Raw genomic sequence first — 23,768 nt, 5'->3', positions numbered from 1 at the left:
TTCTTGGGATCAGTGTCAATTCAGAGCCAGTCTACAATAGACTCAGAAAAGTCTGATTGTTCTTTCCGCCAGTGCACAAGTTACTCTTGTAACTGCAAATCTTCCTTTCCCTCCCCACCTCTATCTTAAATCCCCTACAGCTCTTAGGTCCTGCTGTGTTCCCTTGCCAAGATGTCTTGTACATCCTGCCTGTTAAAGGTCCCTCTTTAGAGAGCACACTCCTCTGGCTAGGCTTTGGGGACCCTCAGCCTGGGTCAACCTCCACTATCCGTTGGTTTTTGGTCTTCAAACGTATACAAGCTTGATCTGGACTTAAGAACCCTCCTAGTGAAGTAGTCTGAACTTTGAACTGCCATGCTTGGCCCTGGCAAGGACAGCACCAATGTAAACAACCAACGGAAAAGGGGGAAAGCGCGTTTGAATGAATGGATAGTTTCGTGGGCTTGTCGCAAGCAGCAGGAGGCGCTGCCCAGGAGTGTGTGCCTTGCCGCCAAAGCCGGAGTTCTGCCCGCCGCCCCCAAAAGGGACAAGGCTGGGAACTACGGAGGGGAGGCGACCACGGTTCGATCGCGCCGCAGTCCCCGGCCGCCAGAAAGGATAGGCGAGGAGGGGGAGGGGCGTGCCGTCTCCTTTCATTCTTCCACGCTTGGGTCTTCGGAATGAAAACTGCCCCCAGCCGGGCCAGAGAGAGGGGATGAAAGGCGGCCCCTAGGACCTCTAGTCGAGCCTCGCCCCGCCCAGATTTCAGAAACCGGTCTAGTAGGGGGTGTCACACCACGAGGCTGCGTGAATGGGGGAGATAGGGGGCAGCGTCGCCCCTCGCGCTGTTGCTCCCGCAGGATGCACATTTGGGCTGGCAGTGTCCCAGCCCAACGTGAGGCCCCGCCCCGTCTCTGGGTTCAGAATCTCGAATCCCTTCTAGCATCTTCCCCTCTCTTCACTGGGTCTTTGGTATGCCCCAGGGGACAGATGTCTTGGGATCTTTAACATTTGGGATGCTGCAAATGCCGAAGTTAAATGAAATACCTCCGGGGAGGGGAGGCCCGGGGGAGCCTTGGGGAGAGGGAAGATGGGCGGGACCAACAGGTCCTGAAGCTGCGCGACCGGCGCGGGGGGCGCGGGGGCAGGCGCGAGGTGCCAGAGCTCGGTGGGACAGGTAAGGCGGAAACTTAGTGAACGGAGCGCGGGAGAACTGGGGGGAATCGAGCTCCTGAACTTCGGTCTTCATCCTCTGCAGAGGGAGTCTTGCAGGGAAAGGGGGTAATTTTACCAAGGGGTCGAGCATTCCTGAATTTCTACCCCAAAGCTGTTTCCAACGGCCAACCTTTCTCCTTCGACTCTCTCCCCCGGCCGGTGGCTCTCCTGGCCAGGTTCCGAGAAGGCAGAAAGCAGGCAAACAAAAGGAGCCCGAGTCCCAGGCCGGCCTGGAAGGAGAGGGCGCGGTGGGGGAGGGGCTGGGGGGGACAGGACAAAGGGGCTTTTTACGGAGAGCCTTAGAGGTTTGATTTCAGGGTGCATCCTCTGTTACCCCTAGTTCTCCACCCTGGCTTAGTTGAGGTGAACACCTTTCCTAGTGGCCAGAGAGGAGTGGAGACAGAAAACAGATATTCTTCCACCCCTCCTGCCCAGATAGTCCCCGACTATTTCCCGTGCTTTTTTTCCCGGCTGTGAGCTCCGCGGCTGGTCATTGATTTGTTAATGCACTAAGTAATCGTGGGAATGCTGGTGGCTGTGCTTTGCTGGGTGCTGTTGGGCTGATGTGGTCAGGTTGAAGGACGTAGTTTTAAAAACTTTGACCCCTAAAGTATCACAGAAACTTCGGGGGCAGCGGAGAGAGCGGAGTAATATTTGGTTACAGGTCTGTGAAAGAGTTTAGACACGAAAGGTTTTGAAGAGGTGGCTGTCGTGGAAAGGGCTTGTCTTCCACCTAGATGGGATTCCGGTGCTAGAAAACCTCACTTTCTCGCCTGTCCTCGTAGCCAGTGGCTCTGGAACCTGGGATCAGGGAAAATGGGTGCTGAGTTCCAAGTTAGTTTTAAGCTTCCTCTGGAGAGTGCCCACCTATCCCTTGATGGTGTCTTCCGATAACATCCATCTTGGCAGGAGGACTGTTAGGTCAGCCTAATTCCAAACCCTAGATTCTAGTGGATTGGGGGGGATGCCGCGTTTGGACTTGGTTCAGTGCAAGCAGGTTGGTCTGTAAGTCTATTGCTGAGCAACGGATTGATGCCCATCTTCAATGGAAGCCACTGCCAGTGCTGAGTTTCTGCAAAACGAGAGAAAAAAAAAAAAAAAAAAAAAAGAGCTCCATTGCAAAGCCTCCTGCAGGAGGCCCGGAGGGTAAGCCTTCCTCCTTGGTAGGTGGGCATCGAAGAGTGAGGAAGCTGCTGATTGGCTCCCGGGCTTTCCTCTTTGCAGGTTGCCTATTTCTTGGTGTGTGTGTGTGTGTGTGTGTGTGTGTGTGTGTGTGTGTGTGTTGGGGGTGGGGTGGGGTATGTTCTGCTAGAGGGGGTTTGGGTTTGTGATATCAGTGACCTGGCTTCTGCTCAAGTCTGTTCTTGAAAAGCTGGTTTTCAAGCGCTGAGAATCATTATTGAGAGCCTGGAGGCTTTTCCTGGAAGACAGTTTAAAGAATGTATGTCCCGGTGTGTACAGGCCTTAACCCGAGTTTGCTTTTGGCCCCTGAATTCAGATGAGGTTACCTGAGGCCAGAGTGCTCAGCTGACTCTAAAACTTACACTCCAGGCTGCTGCAGCAGCAGCAGTACCTGTGACTTTCACATGAGGTCGGTTATATGTAAAGAGTTTCATTCATGGGTTGTTTGAAATGACCGGTTGCTGGGTCCTGTTTAATATTAATAACGAAGTATACATGATCTGTTCTTATGGTTTCAGAACTGTATTTCAGCATGATTGGGCTTCGTAATTGGTCTCTTTGTTTTATACATTTAAAACTGAACTATGAGCTGATTCTAGAAACTCCACCACAGCCCCCAGTTGGAACTGGGGGATGGGCCAAGGCAGCTCAAGCCCTTTCAGACACTGGAAGAACACGGAAACCTGTTGGGGGATGGGAGGGGACTGCAGTATTGTGGAAGACTTGTTGGGGGGGGGATGGGAAAGGCTGTGGGTTCTTTGGAAGGTTCAGAAAGCTGGTTCCCCACAGTGGGGAGGGTGTGTCCCCGGTGAGGGCCCCTCAGCCTCTGCTTGGAGGAGGTGGTCAGCCTGTGAGACTCGGGCTAGCATTGTTTGGAAAGAGGGTGTGTACCGGAATGTAAAGGTATGGGAGGGGGGTTGTGTCAGAGAAGGAACGGTGTTGTTGGTGAAAGGTGGTGGCAGCCTGTGACATAGCTGTGCACAGGAGATGCGTAACAGCCAGCTAGGGCATGGAGTGGGAGCACTGGGTCCCCTGGCGGCGCTGGGAGAAGGAAGTAGCTTGGGTGTGCATTGAGACCTGAGACCTGGATCCCAAAGGTGGAGGGTGGGAGGTGATGAGACAAAGATCTGAGAGATACAGGCCAGTCTGCTGTATCCTTCTAGCCTCTGGGAGCAGACCACAACTGCTCTGCTCGCCACTCCAAAGCAACGTAGTCCAAGCAATTTTTTGTTTGCCTGAGGGTCCGTGGGGTGGGACAGAGAGCCTGGGGGCTGGCTTTTTGCAGGGACAAAGGTCCGTTTTAGTGAGTATGGAGAAGGCGCTAAGGTTGGAGGTTACTGTTGCTTTTGTATGGAATAAGGGATGATAAGGTAGTGTGGGTCAGTGCCCCAGGTATAGCATTGTTTGGGGTGCACAGAGATTGCAAATGGGATGTGGTGCTCTTGATGTGGCTGGGATTCGAAGAAAGCAGCGCTGTCCTCCATCTGCCTAGCATCCTAGAGTCTCTGCAAAAGCAGCCCTGGCCTGTTTCTGTTGTCCCTTTGGTTTTGTTTCTTTTCTAGGTCTAAGATTTTAAACCCAAGACCTCTGGCTTGTAGTCTACCAATGAGTTCTATAGACTCACAGCTACCGTTTCCTTCTGGTTTTTTGTTGTTTTTGTTTGCTTGTCTGTTTGTTCAGATTACTATCTTCCTCTGTTGCCCAGGCTGGTCCTCAGTCTATGGATGGGCTCATGTGATCCTCCTGCCTCAGATCACAAGTAGTTGGGACTACAAGTTGCTAGTGGTGCCTGCCACAACCCCCCAGCTCAGTCTGAGGTTTTGAGATCCTAATCTGGGAAGGACTGAGGCTGTGATCTTTAGTCCAGTGTGTCAGGAGAGCTGTGACTCTGTGAGCCTAGGTTTTCCAAGTTGCTCCCTGGGACAAAGAGTTTCTTACTCTGTTTTGGTTTTTGTTTGTTTTGTTTTGTTTGTGTGGGGGGGACTTATTCCTCAATTTCTAGAAAGAGAAAGTGAGACAAGGGAGACAGGAGGGGACTGGAGGGCACTGAAGCAATTCGTAGCTCAGCACACTATTAGGGTTCCTTGTGGCTACGGAAACTTGACTCTGCTGCCTTCTGGTTCTCTTTCATGGGGAGCCCCTTTTCCCTGCTCCCCTCCGCCCGGAAGTGCAGAGGCCTAGGAGCTGCCTGCTGGCAACTGCCAGCAGCCGGATTAGTTCAGGGAAGGACTTGCTCACCTGCTCCTCCCCTCTGACTCAAGTCATAACAGGTAACCTGGTTCCCCTGGCCCGGCCGCCTGGGAGGGACAACAGGCAGGCGGGACCTGATGAGAGGGAGAGAGAGCCAGGAGGCGGCTAGCAGCATGTGGTGAGCTTCCTGGGAGCAAGAGCACCAGGCAGCCTGGGAGACCTTGAGGTGACATGAGAGGTGTTTCAATGCCCTGATCTGGAAGCAGGAGTCTTCCTTGATCTGGACTGAGCTTGGAGCAGGTGAGAGTTGGGCAGGGTAAGGACAATGTTTGGGGTTGAGCAGCAGGCAGACCAGGAAATGGAAGGATCCCCAACCAGACATGGTAACATTCCCTTACTCCTAAAATCATTTCTGGGCTCAGGGGTAATTGGGGGACTGCTAAATGAGTTTGGAAACAGGGAACCTGTGTCTATGAGTAGGCCTAAATTTCCAACAGATGAGCTGGGGCAGAGAGAGAGGACCTGGCTTTGGAGGCACATTTGTGATGGGGAGGACTCCCAATGGCATCCCTGAGGATGCTGGAGTTTTCCCCCTTTCAAAGCCTTCTTTCTCCCTTGGGCTTTGTCTGGGGATAGCTTTGAGCGTGTGTGTGTGTGTGTGTGTGTGTGTGTGTGTGTGTGTGTGTGTGTCTGCTGGGGATAGCTTCTGAGTGTCTGAGCTGCCTGGGAACAGCAGTGGGGCAGACAGGCTCCTGAGTTGGAGAGGTGTGGGGACATTATCGAAACTGCCCTTCTCTAAAGTAAGAACTTTCACACCAAGGCCCGATCTCTTCTTGGTGGGTCTGGGCTGCCCTTGTGGACTCTGGGAAAGTTTCATATTGGAGAGCTGTGCTCTGTGTCAGTACTGGTATTATTCTTTGTCTGGTCTTGCCCAGAGAGGTCCTAATTCAGATATAGGGCCTGGGAAGGGCCGTAGGCCTTTCTGATTTTCCTTGTCCTTGTGAGGAAAACTGGGGCTTAGAAGGCCAGAGTCCATCCTCAGCTGTCCCAGGAAGCTGCACAACTGATGGTGGAATGAATACAGGTCTCTGAGCCTGATCTCCTTGCCCTCCTTGGAGCAGCAAGTGAGCCCAGAGTGGACCCTGGCGATAGATGATGAGGCTGGGTCCATGGTGAATAATAACAAAGCCTGAAGGAGAGGCATGCTAAAACACCCTTGTCTGCCGCAGTCTGACCCTCTCCTTACCCCACCCCCCATCCCAAGGGAGGGCCCGAGTTATTTCAGCCTTTCAAGGCAACTTCTTAGTGGTTAATAATTAATTAACAAGTGTGACTAATTGATAGCTTCCCTCCCACTTACCTCCTCCCTCTGTCCAAAGCAAACTGGCTTCAGGTGCCAGCTGCCAGCCCTGCTAGAGTCCTGGTCCTGCTTCTTAGTTTAAGATGATCTTGCCCCCTTCTGGGGAGGGTGGCAGGAAGGCCCAGCTGCCTGCTTCTCTGTGCTAGAAAGGACTTGAGCTAAAGGAAACTACCAGTCACTCTAAGCTCCTGGAAGCTCTGGGGGTCGGACGACCAGTCTTCAGTGCGTTTGCAAAGCCACCTCGTCAACTTGTATTTCTTTTATTCTCCTTTTCATCCTCTAGACTTTGCCTGAAAAACTGAAATTCCAGAGTGCAAAAAATGTCCATGTCAGTTCCAGGGCCGTGGTTTTCATTCAGTGTCACTGCCCACAGAGCCCTGATAAGCTGTGCTCGCTCTGTACCCTCTCTGGGGGCTCAGTTGGCAGACACGGGGAGCCTAGCTGACCGTAGTGGGCCCCTCTTCTCTACCATTCTGCTCAGTCGTCTGTCATGCAGCGACGGAGCCCCCCTCCCCCCTCCCTGCAGCCGTTGTGCTCTGGAGGCAGCAGGATGAGCCCCAGACAGAAACTCTGAAGGACTTTTGGACTCTTGCTCAATGGGCTGACTCAGTGAGGAGGTGGCTGGCCTCTCCTTCCAGACCTCTGCTTGGACTCCACCCTCCCCTCCCCACCCCTGCTCTAGCTAACAGCTGCCAACCCTGGCCAGCTGGGATCCCACCGAGGGTGTGGGTTTGGGAGAGAGATAGGGGTGGTCACAGGTGTTGTGGTGAGTGGTGTGCTGGGCTGCACCTACACCATCAAAGTGACGACCAGTCAGAGGAACTCGTGTTTTCCTTTCTGTCGTTGGTAACTTCTAATCTGCCATTGTCTCTACCAACAATCCAATAGATCCCCTCCACCCTAGCTGTGGGGTGTAGGGTCTGCAGGTTAACTCCCCCTTGAGAAGTTTCCTAGGGTAAACTGCTGACTTGGGATTCAACTCTGCTTCCCCTGCCTGGTGAATGACCAGGTCCAGACAACATGGTGCACCGGTTCTTGGGCCCCTGGCCAGCCTTGGCTTTGTGCCCACTGTCCAGGCATTTTCTCATCATGCTTTCAAACAGTGGGGCAGTAGGCCATGCCTCAAGTCTCCCGTGTTCAAGCTGAGAACAGTCATACCTATGAAGAGTCCTTGGCATCTCCTTGCTTTGCCAGCCTGTCCAATCTTCCCATCTCCTCCTTTTCTTCTCTCTGTTCTCTTTCTTAATTTTGTACAGCCACCAGTGCAGTAGGCCCCTTTGGACCCAGAGGATTTTTTTGCGGGGGAAGTGGGGGACTAGGCTGAACCCTCCCTTGGAATGTCTTCGCACCCCAGAGTGCACTGAGAACCCCTCACCCCAGATCATTCCAGAGACACAATCTGCACTTCCATTCCCGACACTCAAGCATTGAGACTTCATAGAGCATTTTGGTTGTTATCTTCTCTTAAAAGCTGGGAACACTCCAGACTACCTACACATCCTGGCCCAGGCTGGGACCAGCGCAGCCCCTCCTTCCTCTGTGCCCCCTCTTCCCAGAAACTCATCATGGAGAGTAAGGATGAAGTCAGTGACTCCGACAGCGGCATCATCCTGCAGTCTGGTGAGTGGATCCAGGAAATTCCCCTGCCCTGCTCCCTGACTTCAGAGTGAGTCCCTAGGCCCTAGGCTAGCTGGGCTAGACCTCCCAAAGGGCTGGGGAGAGGAGGGAATGGAGGGGTTCCTGCTGGAGAAGTGGAATGGCTGGAAGATCTGGCACCTCAAGGAACTGCTGTTTTCCTTGCTGGAAGGCATCAACCAGCCAGGAGTTCCTGTCCTATCTGGAGCAGAGATCAGTTTTGTCCATCTTCAGCTCCAGTGCTTACTAAGAAGTGGGAACACTGTATTTCGCTGGTGTTAATGTCCCATCCCTACTATGCTTGAGCCTGTGGATCTAGTCTGTTCTGGTTTTGATAGAGGACGGGAGAGGAGGAGGAAGAGAAGACACATGGGCCCCTCCCACACCCAGGTCACCCTGGTGGGACAGCTCTCCCTTTGAACTATAGCAGCCAGGAGACATGATGTGGCTGTGACACAAGCCATAACGGCTAGCCTGTAATTTGTGGGCAAGCATGAGACGGTATGGGTGTGCATTTCCCCAAAGGTGGCCAACAGTGTCCTAGGGATGCCTTGCTTCAGCGTTCCTGAGCAAGTGTCTCTTATCTCCCTGCAGGCCCAGATAGCCCTGTCTCTCCAATGAAAGAGCTGACCAATGCAGTGCGCAAGCAGCAGAGGGCTCTGGAAGCGAGGCTGGAGGCCTGCCTGGAGGAGCTTCGCAGACTCTGCCTGAGGGAGGCGGTGAGGTTCCTAAGTCCCTGCCCCCCACAAACTTAGCATTCATCTGAGGAACCCCAAAACTATGCCAAGGGGAAACCCCTTCTAGGGGATTGGAAATTAGACTGAGGTGTGGGCCTAGAGTTTCTGTCATTTGGGTTTGACCTGGACACTGGGTAGACCTGAGTAGGGTCTCAAGTATAGGAAAGGAAGAGATGAGGGGATGTGCAGAGGGGCCAAAGAGATGGAAGTGCATTTGATAGCTGTACCTTGGGTCAGGGTGGCCCTCAGGAGGAAGTGACCAGAGAGAATGAGAAGGCAAAGGGAGAAAAAGTGTTCTTCAAGGGTGGGGGAGGAAGACAACTGTGGCAGATGGGATGAGGTGAGCAGGGGTACAAGTGTCCTGCCATTTCAGGGGCCTTTGGGATGTCAGGTCCATGCAGTGTGGAGCTGGATGGGAAGTTTTAAATGATCGGTCAAGGGCTGGGCAAGCAGAGAGGGGTGAAGGGGCCCGACTTGACTCTGCCCCCCTCTAGGAGCTGACTGGGACTTTGCCGGCAGAGTATCCCCTTAAGCCTGGTGAGAAGGCCCCCAAGGTCCGGCGCAGGATCGGAGCAGCGTACAAGCTGGATGAGTGGGCCCTCCACAGAGAGGTGAGGAACGTCAGAGGAGGTGGTCGCTGTACCTCATCCCCAAAGGCTGACTACCAGCAGTGCACTGGCAATCCCTGTCATCCATGTGGGTGGTGGCCAATCCCAGGCTTCTCAGGAGTGGGCCAGATGGCTCTGAGTAGGCATGCCACCTCAGCAGCTCGGCCCCTGTGGCAGAGGATTAAAAAGACCAATAACCAGCTCAAAGAGCCAGTTGCCTATTCAGGGAGGTTGGTGTGGCACGAGGCCTGTCCTTTCTCAGCCTAGGTGGAAGGGAGTAGGGTCACTCCAACCCTAAATGACCTTCCTCTTGGAGAGATTCCTGTAGGTTGACATGCTTGGTCCTTTGGGGTCAGGAAGGAAAGTGACCTACTTAAGTCTTCTCCCAGCCCGGAATAGCAGGTAGCAGGGGGTGGGACGATCGTGGCAACTTTTCAAGGGTGACAAGTTGGCTCTGGGCTGCTCCCAGTGCCCCACCTTTTGCTGTGTATCTCTGGACACTGTAGTCTGCTCACAACTGGGTCAGAGCCTCTTGGAGACTTCTGTCCCCTAAGCGCCGAGGACCCTCTTAGCCCTCACCCCCAACCCCTCCTTCAGGACCCCCTGAGCAGCCTGGAGCGCCAGTTGGCTCTGCAGCTTCAGATCACCGAGGCGGCTCGCAGGCTGTGTGCAGAGGAGAACCTCAGCAGACAGGCACGCAGGCAGAGGAAGCATGCTGCGCTGCAGGAGGAGAAGAAGCTGCGGGACCTTCAGCGTTGCCTGGGTGATCGGCGGAGGAACAGTGAGCCCCCTCCTACCACTGCGCCCTCCCTGGGCAGAGGTGAGCCCATTGTCCTGAGCCATGCAAGCCTCACACAGCTCTTGTGGGACGGCCAGAGTGGCCCTGTGTTATGCTTTCGGCTAGCGCCTGCGCTAATAATGTTTCTCGTTAGCACCTTCAGGGTACTCCTTTCTGGGTCCACACAGGTCCTTTCTTACCTATGTACCCCACAAGGCATCTCAACTCTGGGAGACCTTCATTCCGTTTGCATCTCTCACGTAGTGTACCGCTCCCACAAGACTTTATAGACAGAAGGCATTTCTCTGATAGTAATCCAAGTGTTTATTCAAACTCAAATGCTATCTTCAGGGAGAAAAGTGCAGTAGACAGAAGGCTCTGCAGCGATGCTCGTTCAGCATCTTTAGGGAATTGCTGTTGCTATGGGTAGCCAATGACTGATGGGTTCAGGGCCACATATGCATGGGTGTTTAGACTGAAATCCAGTCATACCTCTACAGTCCCGTCAGTGTCTGCAACTGGTCAAGAGTGCTGAACCGTTCTTGTAGCCTAGTGACTGAGCCCTGACCCAGAGATGGGGCTGCGGGGCACCTCAGAACCAGAGCCAGCCAAATGACTTCAGTGTGTCCGGTCTGGTGAGCTTCTAGTGCTTTTGAGCCCCGAGGTGGGACCGTTTTCTTTGTCCTGACCCAAATCCTGTCAGGTTGGGACTTGTAGCCTCCATTCCTCCAGTCCCAGCTCAGCCCTGGAGTCTCTTGCTTGGCTGTGTCTGAAGGAAGTGGTAAGAGGAACAAGCTGCTCTTTACCCAGAGCCTCAGGCTCAGCCTGGGGAGCAGCAGGCTTCCCCATGTCCCGGTCCATACTCGAATATCAGCTGGTTCTTGCCCTGCAATTCTTCTCTTCCCTGGCTGGACACAGTAGAAGCTTCAAGGTCCTCTCCACGCCCCATGCTGTGTGCGTCAGGCAGGCATTGCTTTCAGTACCTGTGACCTCCAGGACGAAGCGTCTGAACAGACACCAGCCAGGCCACCCTTGGAAGCCTGGCGTTGATGGCAAGGAACAACGTGTTCTTCCGTGTCTTGACTGACCAGGAAAACTGGGCCTAGTGGCCAGACCCTATTCTGCTTTCAGTGGCTCTGGCCCTAATATAGGACATCACTGTCACTCACCAAGACTCTAAGGAAAAAGTCATTCTCAGCTCTTCATTTCCCACAGGCCCTGGTAAGGCACATGCTGATGGAGGTATAATGGTCCCCGAGGGCCACCTCTGTACTTGAAGGAGCCATTAGTGTAGAAATGTGACCTGTCTCCACACCCCTGGTCCCTCTTAACATGTACTGTTCAGCTCCTTTGCCCATAGGTGCTGGCACTGCCAGGAGCTTTTGCGCAGGGCGGGGCTTTGGGGGGAATGTCACTACTACTGCCATTGTGACTGATGACACTCCTTGTTGGAAGTGAAGAAGCAGGCCAGGACATGCCTAGGGCTCTGGCTTAACCCTGTGTAGGAGGGAAGAAGGCTGATATTCTCAGAGCCTTTAGTCCGAGAGGAGAGAGAGGGCAGAGGAACCAACTGGTATAGCCTGTGATTTGTGTGGCTCCCACACGGACCCCGCCCTCCAGACGAGCCTGAGGTTCTGGGTTCTAGTGTCTGACTTGGGAGCTCAAAAGGAGGCTGTTCTAGACAAGTTGTTCCTGTTTCTCGGCTCCTCTGTCTGCTGTACTCACCTGGGAAGGAGGAAGTAGAAAGAGATTAATAATTAGTTTGAGGCTAGAGGGTGTTTTGAATTAAAAAGGAAAAATAAGCAAACAAACCAAAAATTAAAAAAAAATAGTCAAAACGAAACTCCACCCTCCTCTCTTTGCACACAAGGGTTATTCAATTTGAGAAAGTAATTAGCCAGATGAGGGTAATTAATTAGTCAGCTCTCTGCAGGTGGCAAGGAGCAGACAGGTATTGAGCTAATTTTTATTACAAGCGAGCCCAAGAACCACCCCCTGTATTCCTCCGACGGAGTGGGTGCCCTGTTTGTGTTTGTCGATTGACTGCGTCCGTCTGGAGCAACACTGTCTAATAGCAGCCCAGTGATGATCGAAATGCTGTGTGTTCAACGTGGTGACTGCTAGCTGCATGTAGCTACTGAACGTTTGAACTGTGCCCCCAGTAACCGAGGAGCTAAGTTTTTAATTCGAATGAGTGTGGCTTTGTATCGTACAGTTTGATTTGTTGGGCAGGGTCGCTTTGGTCTCGTGGTTTCATCTCTGCCTGGGGTACTCTGCCATGGCTGCCGGGGGAGAAGGACCAGAGTGAACCAGGACTGACTTGAGACAGGGCTGAGACAGTGAGCATCTCAGGAGCCATTTGCAGTTGGCAGCTTGTGCTCCCAGCTTTTGTCCCTACAGAGCTTTGTGCCCCCAGACTTCCCTCGTAGGGTGCAGCTTTGGGTCCACAGAGCTGATGTCTTGTTTATGTGGTCCTGAGAGGTGATGGGGAACGACTGATGTTTTCCTTCCCAGGCTGTTACATTGTAAGCAAAGCCTACAGTCTGAACCCATGATACACTAAGGGGCTGAGAGAGTAACACGTGGGTAACCCCTTCAACCTGACATTTGCCAAAGATAAAATAACTTTTGTAAAAGACAAAAAACCAAGAGAACGAGATTTCAGGAAGAGCGTTTCTCTTCCACTGAACCCTACAACAAAGGTTAACTATGCAACCCTTGGCTGGCTACTGGGGCAGCCCAGCACAGAGGAGAAGAACTGCCGTGGCAATTTTCTCTGTAAAGGTCTGGACAGAGAATAATTTTAGACTTTGTGGGCTGTACGGTCTCATATCACAACCAACCTACCGTGTTAGTGCTGACGAAGTCTGACATCATGAATCTGTACTTGTGTCTCAATCCAACTTTATTGGTCAGCTCTGGTTAGGTGAACTGGACTTGGTCTGTGGGCCAAAGTTTGCCCACTCCTCATCCCTTTTAATTTTTTCCACCCGAGACAGGGTTTCTCTATGTAACCCAAGCTGTCTTGGAACCTTCTCTGTAGACCAGGCTGGCCTTGAACTCAGAGATCTGTCTGCCTCTGCATATAGAGTGCTGAGATTAAAGGCGTGTGCCTCCACCGCCCAGCCATGCCAGCCTCTCTCCTGACAGATTTCAGGATGGTTAAGACTGTCTGCTCTTAGAACTTTCTGGTAGTGATCCGTGCTGGCTGATAGGAGAGCCATTCAAGGAGCATGGGTTGCTTAGGGCACAGGCTTTCGCCAGACTGTCCGGGTGTGAATTCTTCAGCAGCAGCAGCCCTTTTGGTAGATTGACAAAAATCTCCTTGCTGGATGGGCTAAGGCTGGGTTTCCCGTTACACGGAGATGATAGCATCTACCTTAGCTGTTAAGGGATTACATGAATTAGTGTATGCAACATATCTAGGAAAGCACTGGCACAGTAGAAATATTAGCTGTTATTAATGTTTTCTTATCATCAAGCAGTTGAAAATGATTTCTGGGTTCTGTGTGGGTTACACGGACTCAGCCTCAGACTCCAAAGCACTGTATCTGTTGAAGGGCAAAAGTAACAAAGCCCCCCAGTTTCCCGAGTGACAGCTGCAACTCTTTCACATGAAGCTGCCCTGTGCTCCATCTTCCTCAGGCGACTTGCAGAGCACTTGTGGACACGACTCATCTCAGGGCCAACTGGCCAGACCCCAACCTAAGTTGGTATCATGAGTCCCCATAGCCCAGCTCTCTACCCTGACTTCTCTTGTGGGTACCACAGGAATTCTTGCTTTTAAGACCGGGGAATTGGGTTGCATTTGTGATGTTTGAAGATGATAGACAGACAGCATCCTATGTGCTTTCGAAATTGGCTCTTGGCTTTTCTCCTTTGTTACCAAAGTGCCCTGCTTGTGTTGGCTCATGGGGAGACAGTATTCCAGAGTATTGAAATGGCTAATTCAATGATAAATGCTTAAGGATAGACCCATTTGAATGTGATTACAGTCACATTTCTTGTCTCCCAGCCTAACCTGTCAACCTTTTTTTTCTGCCTCTAAGAACTAAATTCCTGAAGCATTGTTTAGCATGGAGTCAGTATTTCCTGGGGGGATTCAGCTGCTGTCCTGGAGAGGAGTTGGGCTAGGGTTTGCTCACTGCTGCCCAACCCTGGGTTAATTGTCTCACTTCTCTTTCCTCTCTCTGCTCCTTCCAGAGCTCAGTGCCTCTGATGACAGCTCCCTGTCTGATGGGCTGCTCCTGGAGGAAGGTGAGACGGACAGTTTGGGGACTTGGTCAAGATGGTGCGGGATTTGTAGAGTTTCCTAGTGAGGACTCTCAGCGGGACTGGAAGGTTTAGGGTACTAGCCAAGGGTCTTTCTGAGCTCTGATGTCAGTATCTGTCCAGGCACATGCCCCATTGAGGGTTGGGGATGAGTTAAGCTCCTCTTTCAATGGATCCTTCTGATGAGGAAGGGAAAGGTGAGCTCTAGCCTACTCTGGGTGTCTCTCCTTCACTCAGAGGCTATATTTGGGTGGAGCCAGTTAGAGCCAAGGAATGGTCTACTTAAGATCCTTGCCATGGCTGTAAAGAAGGCAGAGTTGGGGAAGTACAAGACTGTGAATTAAGGACCTTGCTTTAAAACACTAAGAATGTCAGGTCAAAGTGGACTAAGAAGGCAATGCAGGCGTGGCCAGGGTGTGCCCAGGCCAATAAGGAAATAGGGCATTTAGGTGAGGCAGGAACAAGAAAACTAGTTAGCTGCAGAAAGGCACCATAAGCAAATGCTAGAAAGTGGGCTAGAGAGAGTCAGAGAGGAAGCAGGTGTAAATTAAAATAAGACTGGGAGGGAGGGAGGGGAGGGAGTCCTTAGGAAGAAAACAGCTTTTCTTATCTGGGATTGGGACTATGGCCTGGGGCAGTAGGTCAAGGCTTTGAGGGAGCAAGGCAAGGGCTGAGGGACTTGCTGAGCAGGTTTCCCCAGCCTCTGCCTCCTCTACCCCTGCAGAAGACTCCCAAGCGCCAAAACCTCCCCCAGAGTCACCGGCACCACCTTCACGGCCTCTCCCACCCCAGAGCCTTGAGGGCCTACAGCCAACAGGACCTGAATCTGGCGGCCAGGAACGGGCTCCCATCCAAAACAGTCCCTGGAAGGAGACCAGCCTGGACCACCCCTATGAGAAGCCAAGGAAGTCTTCTGAGCTCAGTAGCGAGTCCAGGTCAGACTGGGCAGGAAGGGAGTGGGGTAGAGCCCAGAACAGAGGGAAAGTGACACAGTGGTCCAGACTGGGGCCATGGATGGGGGCAATGTGTGGGCGATCACACTCCTTAGCTCTGTGATGCTGGAGGTGTGAGAAGCGGCAGCTTGTTGGGTGCTGGTGCTTTGCACTGTTCCCTTTGGGGCTCCCTGTCTCGAGTCTTTAAATAAAGACATTGCTGTCACTGACTTACCTTCGACCCCTTTGCAGCAGCCCGGCCACCACTCCTCAGGACCAGCCCAACCCTTCCAGCCTGTGGGTGCTGGATGCTGCCTCTTACCACATGGTCCCCATCCGAAATGTTCCCGGCCAGCGTCAGGGCCGCACCAGTGCCCCAGCCACCCCTGAGATGCAGGGCAGGAGGGGCCAGTCACAGTCTCTGAGGTAAGATGGCTATCCCAGAGGTACAGGGAACATCCCATTCCCATTCCAAGGTACAAGGTACAGCTGAGACACCCCGGGTGACACATGGCTAGTGCCTTGGGTACTCTTTTGCATCCCTCTCTGGGGTGCCTCTCCAAAGAGGCTGCTCTTTAGCAGAACCCAGAGCAGCTCATGCTTGAAGGAAGGCAGCATTTGAGGTTTCCAGCCGTGCTGTTTTCTTGCACTGATAGATAATAGTTTATAGTTGGTCTCTAACAATGCATAGTCCTCTTTTTCAGTTGATGTACAGTTGGTTCTCATTATTCATGGTAGTTATGGTCTATAACATTGCTGTAAACATACAGTCTCCTCTAGCAGTGGTTCTCAACCTGTGGGTCACGATTCCTTTTGGGGGAGGGAGCCTAATGACCATTTCACAGGGGTTGCATTAGACCATCGAAAACCACAGATATTTATATTACAAGTAATAACAGTAGCAAAATTATGGTTATGAAGTAGCAACAAAAACGATCTTGCAGTTAGGGGGTCACCAGAATACGAGGAACTGTATTAAAGGGTCGCAGCATTAGGAAGGTTTAGAGCCACTGACCTATAAGGAAATACAGGTTTTGGGGACAGTGTTGATTATTAACTTTAATATATATATTGGCTTCATTATGGCCAAACCCATGCCCAGTGACACTGTAACTCAGTCTGAGTGAAGTCGGTCTAGCAGTCTTACTTTCTCTCCAAGTCACCTCACAGTGGTTTTGTGCTTAGAAACTGCAGAGAGTACTTCACTTGTGGGACCATTTAAATATAAAGTAGTCAGGTATGGTGCTCCCAGCACTCAGGTGGATCTCAGAGGAGTTCCAGGCCAGCCTGGTCTACATAGCGAGGTCCAAAATATTCAGAACTACATTGAGAGATCCTGTTGCAAAACAAGCAAATTCATAAACAATAATATAGTGTCCGCACACTAAGCAATGCCACTGGAAGTGGAAAGGAAGTGTGGGTGACATCTTCCTATGGACCAGGGTCCTGTGCTGGAAGTGAACTGGTAACCAGCATTCATTTCTGTCTGCTACCCGACTACAGATGTGCTGTGACCAGTTACCTCATCCTCCTGCCTCCAAGCCTTCCCTACATAATGGACTGTAACTTAAACTGTGAGCCAAAGCAAAACCAACCTTCCTTCCTTCCTTCCTTCCTTCCTTCCTTCCTTCCTTCCTTCCTTCCTTCCTTCAGTAACCCTTGTCAGGTGTGACACATGAAGTAAGACGAAGGCACATGAACTTGTTTGTATTTAGGGCTGTCATTGTGGAGCACAGCTGGGCTGGAACCCAGGGCCTTATGAATGATGGAGAAGCTCTCTGTAGGCCCCCAACTGTACAGTTGTTGTTGTTAGTTTGTTTGAAGGTAAGGGTTCCCGATGTAGTCTAGCCTGGCCTAGACTTCATGGTCTAGCCTGGCCTTTACCATCCTCCTGCGCCAGCCTCCCTGGTGTGGTACCTTTGTACCACCATACCAAACACAGCACTTGGTCCTTGTTCAGTCTCTGCTGGAGACATGTGCTTAGAGCAATCCGAATTCTTGGCGGCATCAAGTGACCATAAATGATCCTTGTCATTCAGTGTGGGAAAGACACCTGACAATAACAACTTAAGGAAGATTTTGCTTCGGCTCACCATTTGAGGTGCGGTCCATCATGTAGGGAAGGCTTGGAGGCAGGCGGATGAGGCAGCTGGTCGCAGCGCATCTGCTCATCTGCAGTCAGGAGGCAGAGAGAAGTGAAAGCTGCTTCCCAGTTCACTCTCAGCCCTTTTAATTCAGTCCAGGACCTTGGCCCATGGGAAGGTGCCACCCATATTTAGGGAGGGTCTTCTCACTTCCAATAACCCCATATAGAAACACCCTCACAGGCATATCCAGAGGTCTGTGTTATAGGTGGTCCTAGAGTCTATCAAGCTGACAAGAGTATAGCCATTGCAAAAACACAGTGTATGTGAATTTTGGACTTAGCAAGTCGATTTTAGCATGTGGGTGGGCTGGCATACTAAACCTAGGAATAATGAAAGCCACTGTATGCTTCTTTTCAAGCCACCTGGTAATTGTTTTAGTCAGTGTGGTCTGAGAGGCAGCATCAGCCATAGTGACCTGGTACCACCAAAGCCTTATCCGGTAGCATTGAACACCTCAGAAGTAAAACAACCTATTTTATATTTTACCTACTTTCCAAGGTCATTTTATAAACAACGGGTGCAAAAATCTTAAAAGGCAACCCAGCCCCATGCCCAGAATATAAGTGAAGCAGGCTTTAAATTTCAGCCCTCCTTCATCCTGTGCTGCAGGCACCTGCCCTTTGGAACACACGGAAGCTTTTCACATTTAAGTTAGGTGCTTGACGATGTCTAACCACTAAGAGACTGAGTAAATGCTACTAACATACTGGACCCTAGCTGGCTGGAAACATGACATGGATGGAGCAGAATGTTGGCTCTTCCTATCGGTGGATTGAAATCGACTGAGAAACCAAAATACTTAAAAAAAAAAAATCAACATATCAGGGCTGGAGTGATGGCTCAGCAGTTAAGAGTGCGGTCTGCTTTTCTGGAGGACCGTGGTTCAATTCTCAGCACCCACATGGCACCTCACAACTGTCTGTGACTCCAGTCCCCGGGGATCTGACACCCTCACACAGACGCTCATGCAGGCAAAATACCAACGCATATAAGATAAAAATAAATTGTAAAAAAAAATCAACTTATGCATCCAACATGTACCAATTCTATTTGCAGGGCTGGGATTGAACCTAAGACTTCATTCATGTTAAGCAAATATTCTTACATTGGAGCCACATTCTCCACCCTTCAGAATCTTGTTGTCATTCCTAAGTAGTACAACACGTGAGGGAGTTACATGGTATTTACACTGTATTAGGAGTTATAAGTACTCCAGTGATTACAGTCTACAGGGCGTATTGTATTTAATATTTCCCTATTTTGTGTGACCTGGATTTTGTGACTCAGGAATCATTATCCTGATGTGGAAAAGTTTGGAAGGGAACAAGAGCAGTATAGCAATATGGCATCCAGGGAGAAAATGCCCTACCTCTGCATATTAGAACAAGACTGGGTTGTGTGCTCTGCGGAGGTCTGACCTAAGCCAAAAACTAGTACAAGCTCATTGCCCTGGCCTAGGGACAGAACACTGGCATCCAAGGTCATAATTCATCACTCCGATATGGCCCCTCCCCAACTCAATGCTTTCCCATCTTCCTCTTCAGGGTGGACTCCTTCCGAGCAGGCGCGGAGGGCCGAGGTCGCAGTGCCTTTCCGCGCCGCCGCCCCACTCATTACACAGTGACAGTGCCAGACTCCTGCTTCACACCCGGCAAGCCCCCACTGCCACACCCTGCCTGCCATTCCTGCTCTGAAGACAGTGGCTCTGATGTCTCCAGCATCTCCCATCCCACCTCACCTGGCAGCAGCAGTCCTGACATCTCCTTTCTGAGGCCCCTCTGTCCCCCTGAGCCACCTCGCCACCGTGGGGCCTGGGGCCCAGCCTGTGGCAGAGAGCTGGCCCCTCATTACTCTAAACTTCTGCTGCCCGCTGGGTACTTCCCAACGGGGCGCTATGTGATGGTGGCCGAGGGCCACCTGCCGCCGGGCGAGTGGGAGCTGTGTCGTGCAGCCGTGGGTGCTGCCTATGACGAGGAAGGTGCACCCCTGCGTTACCAACGACTGGTACCCTCCCACAGCCGCATTGTGCGCACACCCTCACTAAAGGACAGTCCTGCAGGCCGGGGACTCAGCAAGGCAGCAGTCTCGGAGGAGCTCAAGTGGTGGCATGAACGCGCACGTCTCCGGAGCAGCCGCCCCCACTCGCTCGACCGCCAAGGGGCGTTCCGTGTTAGGAGTCTGCCTCTTGGGAGGGAGAGCTTGGGGCGGGCCTCGGGACCCAGGACACAGGTACAGCTTCCCGTGGGGGGAAGAAATTAGACCAGCAACTACTGGCCGACTAATCACCAGTTAGGAAAATTAGGCCAAAAGAGGAGAATATTTCCTCTTGGCTTTGGAAGGCACTTCTGCCTTCCCTGGGGGTGCCTCTTAATTGTGCCTACTGTGTCTAGTGTCTAGCGCAAGAGTGCATACCAATGTGCCCTGGTAGAGATTGTCCTCACAGATAGCTCAGAGATTTCCCCCTAATGGCTTCACGGATGATCCACAAAACAGATAAACTTCCTCAGAACCAAATGTGCAACCCAAATTAACCCTTGGAATTTACTGACTCTAGAGCCCAGGGGCAAAGGGAGAATCTGGAAAATGGGTTTATAGAAAATAACTCACTGTCGCCAGGCTGGGAAGGAGATGGTCTCACAGTTGACAGCTAGAGACTACCAGGTTCTGATTCTAACTCTATGGTCCTGTGGCTTACTTAACGCCTAGGCTTCTGTTTCCCCCTCTAAAAGATGGGCGTAGTAAATGACCCCTCTCATTCATGGGGTGGATCAGAGGCTGAAATGGTTAAAGCAATATATGAGAGTCCTAGAATCAGCAATAGCTCTATCACGGGGGCTCCCAGAGGGTGGTGTGTGTGTGTGTGTGTGTGTGTGTGTGTGTGTGCTAGGTTGTATCGGAAGTAAGAAGGATTCTGAGCACTCTGACTTCGGGTAGGGGTGCAGCCTTGGTTTCTGTGAGCCCCATTTCTTCATCCTGGAACTGAGGCTAGCCGGCATGAATCCTTTCTTTATTCTCTCATCCGGATTCAGAAGGCTATGCAGGGGACACACTCTAGAAGTTACCAACAAGCTGCTTCTTTGAGACCCCAGATTCCCAGCAGCCCAGCTGCATCATCCCCCACCCCCACCCCTGATCTTTGGGCTGTTGCAGCTGCCATCTCTGGCTGGGCAGCGCCCTGGCCCAGTCCCAGGCTATACACCCTCTAGCTGACGTGCCTTTCCCTTCCTGCGAGCTTAGACCTGCCTTTGGTCTAGGCTTGGCTCATCCCGACCTGTCAGACAGGGACGGTGATGAGACATGAGCCCGGGAAAGGTGGAGAAGAAAGTCAGGGTGACCATCATACCCCAAAGGACCTGGATCAGGGGTGGTACCTGGGGGGCATCATTCCTGGGGAGGACAGGAGCAGAGCACCAGGGCTTCACAATCGATGATGGTCTGTGCCTTTAAGCAAAGAGAACGGTGTGACTGAGCTTTCTGCGCTGACCTTTCTACCCAGTTTTTGCTCATCTGTCTCTCCTCTCTCCCTGCCTGTGACAGGTGCCCCCCGTGTACGTACTCCGGAGGTCAACAGACGGGGCCCCAGTGCAAGTCTTTGTGCCTGAGAACGGAGAGATTATCAGCCAAGTGTAACTCCTCTGAACGCCTTGCCTCGTGCGGGAAAAGACTTTTCTATTGGAGCTGGGGTCGAGGACCCCCCCACCCTTAAGTGCTTCTTTCATCTCCCCTCCCCTCATCGCAGGCCGATGATGCAGAGCGGAGACCTTTCGTTTTTTTACATGTGTTTCCCAGAAGTCCTGACCTGAGGATTTATATCTGTGATTTGTCTTATTCTTTAATAACATGATTATGCTTTATCCCCCAGAGTCTGGCCTTTTGGACTAATGTCGAGCTGGACTAATCGACAGCATTTGTCTCCTTATGTAGGACAAGTGGCATAGAGGGCCCCTTGAGACGCCCCATATGCTCTGGGCCCTCTTTCTGAGATACCTGTTGCTTCTTAAGGCTGGAGGCAGGATGTGGGACTCCCTCAACAGGGACTCTTCCCTTATTTCCCAGATGCTGGGGAGAACTCTCCTCTCCCCTTCAGGGCACAGGCATTTCTGTCATGGTGTTCTTCCCACACCCTACAGTAGTCCCAACCTCCACTTGCCATATTGTATGGCTTCTGAGCCCCTTCCCCAGTGCATAGATGCCCCCCCCCAACCCAGTGTATTCTCTGGATCCCTAAGTGCCTTAGATCCTGAGCCACAGAGCTGAGAGACTTCTGAGCGCTAGTGCCTCCCCACACCTAAGCATCCTTCACATTAATTAACTTATTGGTCTTACCTAACAGCTATCTCGTGTGGTTGCACCCTGGCGGTGCCCTCCGTTGCAGGGCTAAGACTGTGCAACCTTGTGCCAAATACTTCAATAAAATCTGATTGGCCCAGCTGAGGAAGGATTCTGTGTGTGTGCTGAGTTTTTTTGTTTGTTTGTTTGTTTTTGTTTCTTTTTTGTTTGTTTTGACCAAGCACAGAGTGGGCTCCTTAGATGGCTGCCTGGTTTGGCCACGACTCTAGGGAGCAAGCAGAGTGACAGACGGAAACTCAAGCTGCTTCTCTGAGCACAGGGAATCCAGCAAAGCTCCTCGAGGTCTCCAGAGCCTGAACTTTTAGCTCAACTGTTAAAATCTGGAAAGCCCAGATTCCATTCCCAGCACCCTCATGGCAGCTCCGTGGAGTAACCTTGGAAGGCACTTCAGCCCTTTGTGATCCCTTCATCTCTGGCTTCAGATGGCCCAGGCTCAGTGGTTTGAGGCTTATGAGAAATTGTTCTTGTGGCTGGAAAAACAGGCGTTCCTTGGGTAAGAAGGGGCTCTCCATGAGACCCCTTCTGTGTTTTTGCAAAAGGTGGCGGGGGGAGGGGTAGGAGGAGGAGAGGGGTGTTGGAGGGAGGCTGCAATTTTTTCTGCTGCCCTGTAGGGGGTGCTCAGGGCCTGAGAGCAGAGCGCCTGCTATGGCTACAGTTTCTGGAGAGCTTGTGGCCTGAGTCTGAGGTAGCTCTGTGTCAGGCAGAGAAAGGGGTCTCTGTTTTGCCTGTCCCTCTCCACAGTCAAGGAAGAGGTAGGTCACAAAGGGCCAGGCAGATGGCTATGCAGGGGTGACGCCAATGCTGCCCTTGGTGGCCAGCCCTGGAGACTGTAGGAATCTAGCTTTCAAGGACCTGGCTTTATTAGGCTGGGGGTTGTTCCACGCTAGGGGTTGGGTGGGAAGGGAAGAGAGTTCCAGGGCCTCTAGAGAAGCTGTGGGCATCCTTATCTCAGACCTGAACATCAATTTAGCTATTAACGGTGGCCAGTAAGGACTTGATTTTGGATGTAACTTATTTTGTGGTGAGTTTGGACTTTATTTCTCCTGTGTTGGGAATGGAATCCAGGGTTTCACACTTGTCAGGCAGGTATTTGGTTTTGTGTTTTAGCCATTTGTCATCTGTTAGGCCCAGAAAAATACATTTTAGGGTTTTTTTTAAATGTATATGAGTATACCATGTGTGTGCAGTGCCCACTTTAGCTAGATGACGGCATCAGATTCCCTGGAACTGGAGTTACCATGAGCACTTTTAACCGTTGAGCCATCTCTCCAGTTCCCACCCCCAGTTTCAGGTAAAGCTTGATCAGAGGGTTCTGTTGTAATAATCTTTCTAGGTGGCAAAGAGGTTGAAGTATAGATATCTATATATCTATATATAGATACAGATATGGGGGTGTTAAGAAAAAAGGGGGGATAGCGAAGTTCTTGTAAGCAGCCAGCCTTGAAATGTGCCAGTGTGAGGAACTGGTTGGGCATAGCTCCTTTCAGTTTCAGTCCATAGGCTAGCTCTACACCTGAGCATCCATGTCTGGGAGTTGCAGGCACGTTGGAGCCCTTAGCCTCCCCTCCTGGATGGTAGAAGGGACATCCCAGGGAATGGGGAAGAACCCTCTCTGCTAAGAACAGCTTCAGAACCTGACCTTACGACATCAGAACCACAGATAGAAACTTCCCTGGGAGCCAGCTTGAGTCTGAGATTGCCACAGGAGATCCTTGGCTGGTGCCTGCATGACCCATAAGGAGTCAGGGTTCTTCAAGGGGGTTGTGCACCTTCCCCAGGAACAGGAGATAAAATGGGAAACTAGCAAACGGGACCTAGCATGGGCACTGTCCAGTCAGTTCTTGTGGTTCTGTTTTGTTTGTTTTTTGTTTTGTCTTGTTTTTCTTTTCTTTTCTTTTCTTTTCTTTTCTTTTCTTTTCTTTTCTTTTCTTTTCTTTTCTTTTCTTTTCTTTTCTTTTCTTTTCTTTTCTTTTCTATTCTGCCCTCATGCCATGGATAAATGCAGAGCCTCAGGAGATGCTGAACAAGTGCTCTGCTATCCCCAACCCTGTCCTTGTAAATGGTCAGGCTGCCTCCTGCAGCCTTCCCCTATACTAAACCTGCATCACTAAGAAGACTAGACTCTCATCAGGCCTGACTGCTGGTCTCATTACAAGCTGTTGGATCCTGTCCTGGGTGTGCAAATGAATCTACACCCTGAGGAGAGAAATCTGAACAGAGTAGCATTTCGGTCATCGATGTACGATGTCTTGTTAGAGCCAAGTTTATCAGGTAAGCAGTTTTCTCTAGGCCTGGGTATCACTAACCTTACTGTGGCAGTTTGGAAGTGATGATGGCTCCCTGGCCCTTGCTAGAGATGTCACTCGAAGGGCACACGTCGACT

The 23,768-nt window shown here is 51.5% G+C and overlaps 2 protein-coding genes across 3 annotated transcripts in view; both read left to right on the top strand.

Annotated features, from left to right (window-relative positions):
- Nucleotides 1–953: 953 nt before the first annotated feature.
- Inava (innate immunity activator) lies at nucleotides 954–21,441 on the top strand. Of its 2 annotated transcripts, none has more exons than XM_085841456.1 (10): nucleotides 954–1,156; nucleotides 7,398–7,546; nucleotides 8,156–8,280; nucleotides 8,793–8,909; nucleotides 9,504–9,726; nucleotides 13,888–13,941; nucleotides 14,681–14,891; nucleotides 15,141–15,314; nucleotides 18,580–19,264; nucleotides 20,573–21,441. In XM_085841456.1, the coding sequence occupies exons 1-10, from the start codon at nucleotides 954–956 to the stop codon at nucleotides 20,663–20,665; spliced, it is 2,034 nt and encodes a 677-aa protein (XP_085697582.1). In that variant the 3' UTR covers nucleotides 20,666–21,441. The 2 variants fall into 2 exon arrangements, with proteins under 2 accessions (XP_085697582.1, XP_029325283.1); XM_029469423.2 differs by lacking the exon at nucleotides 954–1,156 and adding an exon at nucleotides 4,701–4,866.
- Nucleotides 21,442–23,568: 2,127 nt separating this feature from the next.
- Nucleotides 23,569–23,768, top strand: part of LOC110301141 (maestro heat-like repeat-containing protein family member 7) — a 35,000-nt gene continuing 34,800 nt past the window's right edge. Inside the window, exon 1 of the mRNA XM_021171409.3 lies at nucleotides 23,569–23,656. Within this exon, the coding sequence (XP_021027068.1) occupies nucleotides 23,569–23,656 (88 nt within the window). The remainder of the gene's footprint in view (nucleotides 23,657–23,768) is intronic.

Source organism: Mus caroli, unplaced genomic scaffold, assembly GCF_978045245.1.
Source record: "Mus caroli unplaced genomic scaffold, Mus_caroli_1 scaffold_1, whole genome shotgun sequence".
In the NCBI taxonomy this organism is placed as follows: domain Eukaryota; kingdom Metazoa; phylum Chordata; class Mammalia; order Rodentia; family Muridae; genus Mus; species Mus caroli.
The sequence above is the reverse complement of the archived record's forward strand: the minus strand, read 5'-3'. Positions and strand labels throughout refer to the sequence as shown.

Coding starts and splice junctions, on each gene's coding strand:
- Inava (XM_085841456.1), top strand. CDS start 954: ATGCCCCAGGGGACAGATGTCTTGGGATCTTTAACATTTGGGATGCTG. Junction 8,281..8,792: donor GACTCTGCCTGAGGGAGGCG/GTGAGGTTCCTA, acceptor GCCCCCCTCTAG/GAGCTGACTGGGACTTTGCC. Junction 19,265..20,572: donor CCTCGGGACCCAGGACACAG/GTACAGCTTCCC, acceptor TGCCTGTGACAG/GTGCCCCCCGTGTACGTACT.